This window comes from Blastomyces dermatitidis (assembly GCF_000003525.1).
Source record: "Blastomyces dermatitidis ER-3 genomic scaffold supercont1.3, whole genome shotgun sequence".
NCBI classification, from domain to species: domain Eukaryota; kingdom Fungi; phylum Ascomycota; class Eurotiomycetes; order Onygenales; family Ajellomycetaceae; genus Blastomyces; species Blastomyces dermatitidis.
Window position 1 is genome coordinate 2626212 of NW_025544776.1, and position 8967 is coordinate 2635178.

The window sequence follows — 8967 nt, forward strand, 5'->3', positions numbered from 1 at the left end:
ATCAATATCATTCACATAACTTGAAGATCTCACTATTCTCATATTTCTATTCTTGAATAGATATGCAGTGTATATTGCAAATAAAATGAGTGAGATTGAAGATTCTTGTGATACTTCTATTTTTATCTCAGTCTTGTCTTGTTTCATTTCATCAAAGAAAAGTTGTATAATTCTTTTAGATATAAAACAGTTAATTCATTTTATTAGAGAAAGTGGCAGTTTTAACATCTTCAATGTCTGAATTAGCTTTGACTTTGAAACATGATCAAATGCTTCTTTTATATCAATAAAAACTGCAGTTGAGACCAGATCTTCATACTTTGCTATTTGAATATTATGAACAACTGAGAGAACAGTGTCAATTGCAGAACACTGTTTTCTATCTCTCATTTATTCACTGAATAAAAGAGAATTACTGACAGAGCTTATAAAAGATAGTTGAGTAGCTATTATCTTTTCTAAAACCTTTTCTAGACAGTTCAATAGAGATATTACTCTATATGACTTAGAAATTGAAGTTTTTCTATTAGGCTTTGCAAGAATCACTTCAGTGACTTCTCTTCAGCATTCAGAATGATATTCATTTTTCAAGAGATTGAAAAAGAGCTCAAAATATTCATTCTTTAAGTAGGAGTATGTATTTTGAATAATCAAGTGATTAATTGAATCAGGCCCTGCAGCAGTCTTAACTGAACTTGAGAAAATAGCTGACTCTAATTCATCTTGAGTAAGATCAGGCCATTCCCAGTCATTTTCATCAATATAGTTAAGAAGTGATATATTCTCTTCCTCTGAATCTGAATCTGATGAGTATTGAAAGAGAGTTCTCATAAAAGCTTGATATTTTTCCTCAAAAGAGTTTGCTGTATATGATTCATTCTGAAACTCATATTCTAAGATTGAAAGTGTTGCTACACTTCTTGTTTTAGTATAGTTAAAAGCTTTAAAAACTTCCTTTCCTTGTGCTTCTTCAAGAAATTTATTCCAGCAGTCTGTTTTAGCTTTTTTAATATCTGAAAAATATTCATTTCTGACAGCTTTGAACTCTTCATTAGATATTACATCATTCTTTCAATCTCTTCTAGCAGTAGCTAATTCTTTCCTTTTAGATGAGATATTCTCATTCCACCAAGGTTTTGAATACTCAGAAGATTTTCTCTTTGAAATATTATCTCTAACTGTGGTTCGGAAGAACGTATGACTGTCGGATAATAACGCGGCCGCTTCCGAACTACTAGCGTACGAATGTAAAGGGGGCCATAGCGGCCACTAATTAATTTAGCATATGAGATTCAATATATAAGAAGCCGGCGTACGCCTGTAATCATATGCTGGCTTAAGCAACCTTTGAATCACATCTGATAGCATGTCTAAAAACCAGTGAGAAGTGCAGACTTCTTCAGAGCATGATAATTCTGTCTACAAAGTGATTCATAGTTATCATGTCAGTGTGGTTCTAGAATGTCTCAAAAGATAGTGTATAAAGAGCAGTGAGTGAAAGAGCATCTGATTAATGCTGCTTCACTTGTTAAGGGAAAACTCCATACCCAGGCGAATGCCACATATAAGATGCGAATGAATGAGATGTGAGAAAGAAGATGAGAGCAGTGAACCAGATTCAAAGAAGTTCACTCCCTACTTAAAAGAAGGATAAAAGAGAGAGTGATTATCACTGAAGTTGTATGATGATAACAGAAATCATATAATGATACAGTGATATAATAATAGATATCATACAATCAATAAGAAATCACTGAAATGAATACCTTCTCTAGCTGATATGAACAATACTCTTCTCTGCTACCTGAACTGAAAGATATGCAGAACCTCTCAGAGAGTTTACTCAAAGCAGTAAGAAAAGTGACTGAAATCACTGAACTGAAATCAAAGCTCTGAATATGTATGAGAATTCTAAACAAGATTGAGGCCTTGTATACACAGTGACAGACTGAGACAGAAGTTAAACAACAATTGATATTCACTGCAGATCAAGTATTCACTATGAAGAGCTTCACTGATGCAATCATCATCATCAATAAGAATAGAGAAAACCAGATCTTAGGCCTGCAGCAGGAAATTAAATGTTTATACAGATAGATAACTATACTGAACCTGAAGCTCTTATCATGATTATTCATGATTTCTTCAGAAGTATACACATTATCAGAGACTGCTGTGCAGAATGAGAATCTGAGTATGAAATATATCAAGCTGAGAGATCTGCTGAAGTTACTAAGCTTTAATAATAACTGAAAAAATAATGCTGTAATCAGCTGACTAAGTCAGATGCAATTATATTATCAGATTGAATGTGAACTCACAGACAGACAGTTAACAGAATTTCAACAAGTCTTAAGATTTACTGTGTTTCTATACAGAAAAGCAAAGTCATTATAAATAACTAGTGAAAAGATGAATCTTACAGATCTAAAGCAATATTTATTCTCATGAATATGAAATAAGTTTTCTAAATAAATCTTGCACAACTTTGAGAAAGTGAATGTGTGAGATAAGTGTTATAAATACTTCACTGAGTGTAGATAAGTAAGTGATCTTATATTATACTTCATACACTTCAGCTTATACTATCTTATATTGAATGAAGAGTTTTCAACATCTTTCTGTTTATAGATCTTTATTCATAATCTTACATCTGAGTTGAGAGCAGAATGAAAATGCTTAACCTCATAGTCAGGCACAGTGAAGAAAGCATATAATATTCTCATAGTATAGAAATAAGTGAGTCAATTATGATAGAAAATACTGCAATTGAGTATATCTCAGTGAAGAACAGATAATCAGACTTCTATGATACAAGTTATACATCTGAATATGATGAATCTAGATCTGAATACTATTACTAAAGTACTGAATTCTCTGAAAAAGAGATTCTCTGAATGAAAATCTTGATATTATGAGTATTAAGCTTGCTTCAACTGTAAATGTCAAAATCATAATGTAAAAGATTACACTCAGTGTACACAGTCAAGAGAAGCAAGAGAGTCAAAAAACTAGCAGAATCAGTGAGCTTGAAGACACTCACTAATATTCTATGAAAAGTCTTCAAAGTGAAAGAGATGTCTGTATTAGATAACTCTCTGAATTCTGTGAATATTAAGAGAAAGAAGACTTCTGACTGAGATGCAGGTAAGAATAAAGTGAACACTCATCTCAATATCTTGAAGCCTGAAATGTTAATGTATAAGAGGCACTTGAGTAAGAATTGAGAGATAGCTGTAAAAGTGTTAGTAGATACAGAAGCTTCTATATAATATATTAATAATTATATGATCTGAAGATTGAAAGAGGTCTACTGAGTGAAGAATCTTCAATGCATAAGATTATCTGATAACTGATATTTGATATTATCTGCAAAAGTAAGAGTTCTCTTGCACTTTGAAGAATGATCTGCTATATTTGAGTGTGAGAGCTGCAGAATGTGAAATATGACCTTATTCTCAGACTTGATTGATTTCAAAGATTCAATTCACAGATTCAATGATGTACATGTCATATGCAGTTGACTGATAGAAAGAAAACAGTTCATACAATTCTATTAACTGATATGAGAAGAATATTTCATGTCTCTGATATAGAAGGATTAAATCTGCTTATACATTAACAAGTAAAGAGAATGATTTGCAAGATCTCATCTGAAAGCATTCTGTATGTCATACAGAACTCAGAAGTGAAGAAAATCAATATAAAAGATATACAGAAGAATAAGTGTATGAAGAAGCTTCTGAAGAAGCATGAGAAGATCTTCTGAACAGATCTTTCACTGGAATTGCTACTGAAATGAGGATTTGTACATGAGATTGACACAGGGAATGCAAAACCAGTCAATCAGAATGTGTATTCTCTGTCATAAATATATCTTGAAGAACAGAAGTGTCAGATCACTGACTTTCTAGAATATGATCTTATATAATTCTCATCAAGTGTGTGAGGCTTTTCAGTTCTATTCATGAAAAAGATGAGTAAGAAGTAACAGATGTGTATTGATTATTAAGTACTCAATAAGCTTATGATCAAGAATGAATATTCACTGTTATAAATTCAACAACAGTTAAATACAGTCAGAAATGTCTGATATCTATTAAAGATTGATCTTCTCTCAGAATACTGACAGATCTGTGTAGATGAACTGTCAGTTCTGTGAACTGTGTTTAATACACAATGAAGAAAGTTTGAATTTCTGATAATACTATTTAATCTGACAAATGTACTCATTATCTTTTAAATAATAATGAATATGATTCTTTATAAACAGAATAAAATCTCATATCTCATATATCTTGATAATATTCTAGTCTTTTCAAACTCATATAATGAATATCTGAAGTATCTCAATGAAGTGCTTACAACTCTAGCAGAGTATAAGCTCTATATCAAATCAATCAAGTATGTGTTTAAAATGAAAGAGTTGAAGTTTGTAGAATATGTAGTGAGTGATGACTGTATACATCTCATCTCAGAGAAATTGAATGTCATAGTGAATTAATCATGACTGAGAAATATATATCATATATAATAGTTTCTTGAGTTAATCTTCTACTACTGTAGATTTATCAAGGATTTTGTATGAATATCTACATCACTCTCAGATTTCTTAAGAGAAATAAATGCAAATCTGTGAAAGAAGAAGTTTTATTCAATCATCTGAAATATTATATATAAAGAGACTTTTCTCACACTGAGAAAATGTGTAATAACATTCTCAGTGCTTATTCAATCAGATTATAATAAATCTTTCTACATTGAGATGAATGTATCTGAATGAGCTATCAGAGATGCTCTTCTATAGATGAGTAAGAACAGCAAGCTGCATCTGGTGATATATAATGATAGAAAATTATCAGACACTGAGCTCAATTATTCAGTGTATGAAAAGAAATTACTAGTGATCAAGCATATACTGATGTTATGAAATAGATATATCAACAACAAGCATATGATAACAGTGATCATGAATTATGAAAGTCTTGTCTATCTATAATTGATAATAAAATCTTTCAAATACTTAGCATGTTGAATCTCAGAGTTTCAAGTGTATAATCTTCATATCAAATACTGAAAGAGATCAGGTGCTGTGATGCCTGATGTAATCAGTTACAGATCTGATTTCATAAGTGAGAATTCTGCAAATCAGATATAAGAAATGTTTGTGTTAAATGCACTGAGAGAATGTAAGGAATCAGAATGAGTGAATATCATGATCTCTTGCTTAGAGAATGACAAGGTGTTGAATAATAAATGTCTTATAAAAGTAGTAGAAGAGATGCTTCTGAACTTCAAGCTGAGGAAATTGAAAAACAATGTTGTGCTTTATCATGATCTAGAATACACAGAAGCTCTCTATCTAGAATCTTCATTTAGATGTGACTTAGTGACTCATATACACAAGGAATTCAGTCACTTAGAAAGCTCTGAACTCATAAGTGTACTCAAATCAAGAGCATACTGACTAAGCATGGCTGAGAATATTCAGATGTACACTCACAAGTGTCTGAATTGTCAGGTTGTGAAAGAATCTAAGAAAGAATTAGAACATGAGAAAGCACAACATCAGATAAAGTGTATAATACAACTGTTTGAATGATGAGAAGTGAATCTCATAGACATACTGCTGTGAACACTAAATGAAAATCAATGAATAATCACTGCTATTGATTACACTACTGGCTGGCCAGTTATAAAAGCAGTTCCAGAGGTAACAGAGAAGATGATAGCAAAGTTTCTACATGATGAGATCTATGTCAACTATGAAATGCTGCATGAGATTCTAACTGATAACAGTGCAAATCTCATGAGAGGAGCAGTGAGACATTTCATGAACCAGTTACAGACAAGACATTGTAGAACAATGTTATATCATCTACAGATGAATGAAAAGATGAAATGCTTGAATGAAATCTTGAGCAACATGCTGATAAAATATCTAGTGAGCAAGCCTATGAGACTATGAGATGAATATCTCAGGCAGGTGCTATTGGCCATGCGGATTTGACAGCATGCAGTCTTCAAGTATTCACCATTCTACCTGTTGTATGGATTGCATCCGCGCATCCTGAAGAATGCTTCAGAAAAGGTGAGGGAGAGAGCAGTTGCAAACACAGCAGAAATAGCAGTTATGAATGCAGCAGTAGCAGTTGCAGACACAGCAGTCGCGGATGTGAAACCAAGATTGAAAGAGATCAGTCACACATGCATAAAAGCTAATGAGTTACTCCTGAACTGAGCAATTCAATTGAAAAGAATATGAGACTCACTAGTTAAGAAATTGAGTCTCAAGATGAGAACATGAGTTCTCATATATAATGAGAGTTCTGAGAAGTTTCAATCTAGGTGATTTAAGCTATATAAAATACTCAAATCACATTCTCTGAGAATATACACATTGAAAGAATCAGAGGAACAGATCTTACATAACTTAATAAATGATTTATAACTTATGAAAGTAAAGATGCAAGATCTGAGTGAATTATGATTATCTACAGTATTATCATCAGTGTTGAAAAAGAAGAGACTTATAATTGAAAAGTCTTATAAAGTAAGAGAAATCATAGATACTTATGAATCAGATGATCTCACTTATTCTGATCTTTTCACAATTATAAGAAAAGAATGAGAAGAAATGAAGAAATCAGATAAATATCACACTTCAATAAGTGATGAGACTGTAGTCAGTCATATAATAATGCACTGCAGACAGTGAATATAATGTAACAAAGAGTGATCTCAAAGTAACAGACTTACACATGAGTCAGGTCACAGAAGAAAAAGAAATTCAGAGCTGAATTTAACTGTTTATATCAGTTCAATCACAGAGATTACAGAGAATGAACTATCTGAAACATCTGTAAATACATGAGATAAAGTCATCTCAATCTCTAAGAATGCTCAGAGATCAGATGAGATTAGTTTTAATAAGCTGTTTACTGTAGTGATCTGAGCAGGTGAAGAGAGACAGTGTAATGCATAAGACAGAATTATAAAAGATGAAAGCTGCTGAACCTAGTCATCAAACACTGTATCAGATAGAGGTCACATAAGAGTAGTGACTAGCAGATAAAGAAAAAGTATAAGAAAAGAAAAGAGATAATGAATTGATCATCAATTATAAGAGTTGACTGAAAAAGACAAATATTATTATACAACATCTCATTCATTTTCATATATTACACATTTAATCTATTTTCAACATCACATCACCTGAAAAACATCAAAAAATAAAGGAAATCTCAAAACTCAAGGTCTGCAAGAGATTCAAGGGCTGCAAGCTGCTCTCACAACAATATCATACATGTCTCTGATTCCTCTACTACTCTGCATACAACATTAATATCATTTATCACAAGATTGACTGAAATGCCAATATAGAAATGCGCATGTGTATGTGTAGAGAAATTGAAGAAGAGTGTAGAATCTGCAGAATCAGAAGCCAGAGCAGAAGAGATGAAGATGAAAGAAATAGAAGAAGAAGAAGGCACAGAACTGAATAAATAACAGCAGAAGTCATCTGAGACTGAACACTTATAATCTGATATACACACAATCTTTCTCATAGAGAAGAAAGAGAAAGTAATGAAAGAAGCTTAAGAGTGAAAGAGAGTAGTCTTAGCAGCATTGTCATCTTTGATGAGAATAGTCTCTGATGCTGAAGCAACTAAGAATCATTGTTAGCATATGAAATTACAAAAGCAGAGATAATAATTACTAAATGAACATCTGCTGATCTTAGAATTGTATATACAATTACAACATGTATGAGACTCCTCAGAAAGAGAGAGAGAGACACAGAGAAATGCAGGAAGCAGAATGCAGTATGTGAATAACTCATTCTCATGATAATATCTCAGACAAGGTGTACAAGTCTCACACCTGCAGATGTAAAAGAGAATAACATCTATGTTCTCATTTCTGAAAACATGGATATTCTTCACCTGTACTATGAAGTCAGATGATAAACACTAGAGAATAGACTGATATGAGTTAATTATACTGAAGATATTCATCAGAGCAGACATACTCACAATATTGAATTTAATAGTTATAAAAAGTTTCTTGATGTCTGTGAACATCACAACTTCATACACAATAAAACTCATAACAATTTTCTCTAAGAATAGAAAAATCAGCATCAGAAAGAAAAGATAAAAAGAAAAAGACTTACAATCTTGACCCTGTTGAGAAGAGAAATGATTCTCTGAAATAAATGAACAATTATCTCATTATAAATATTTAAAATGAATGTAATAATCAGTGTCTGTAACTGAGCTTCAGATAGTTGTGTCATATACAGTCTTTATATAATAAATTGTTCTGAGAGTCAGCAAGAAGGGCGGGAGTGTACATACTGAGAGACATGGTTTATTAAGCCTACACAACATCTCCTTGAAATGAGGAGAGCTGGTAATGAAAGCAGAGACAGTAAAACCAGAGATTATGAGAACAGAGGTAGCGGGAGCGGGAGAACCAGACACAGAGGCAAGTGTAGAAGATTGAGAAGCAGCAGAGAAAGAGACAGAGAGAGAAGCAGCAGAGAAAGAAGCAGTAGAAGAGGCAAGAGAAGACACAGAAGACTCAGTCATACATAATATAAGTAATTTCTTCATTATTATGTTCTTCAAGTTCTTGATCAATGATTTCACATCAGGTTCACTATCATCAGTGAATGTGAATCTGTCAACATGTGAAGATTCTATACAAATAAAAACAAACATATCAGCATCTGCATTCATGCAAAATCATGTCAGAAAACACAATCAGAAACTCACTGAAGGAAACAGTTGAGAGCATATAAGAAGATGAAGAAGATGTGTCATTCATGATAGTACATTCTGGTAATCATTAGAAGATAAACAAGTCCTGACCACATATGTTTCACAATGTGTTACACTTACTGCTAATGAACTGTCTGATATAAGCACTATGATGATACTTATTATGGAAATGAGAAGTCAT

General features: G+C 32.4%; 1 protein-coding gene across 1 annotated transcript; it reads right to left on the reverse strand.

Annotated features, from left to right (window-relative positions):
- Positions 1–7598: 7598 nt before the first annotated feature.
- Positions 7599–8967, reverse strand: BDCG_02967 (uncharacterized protein; the record flags this gene model as incomplete). The annotated part of the gene is made up of 5 exons (XM_045418556.1): positions 7599–7669; positions 8033–8120; positions 8177–8209; positions 8361–8704; positions 8907–8967. 5 exons carry the CDS (start codon positions 8965–8967, stop codon positions 7599–7601), a joined length of 597 nt encoding a protein of 198 aa, XP_045275093.1.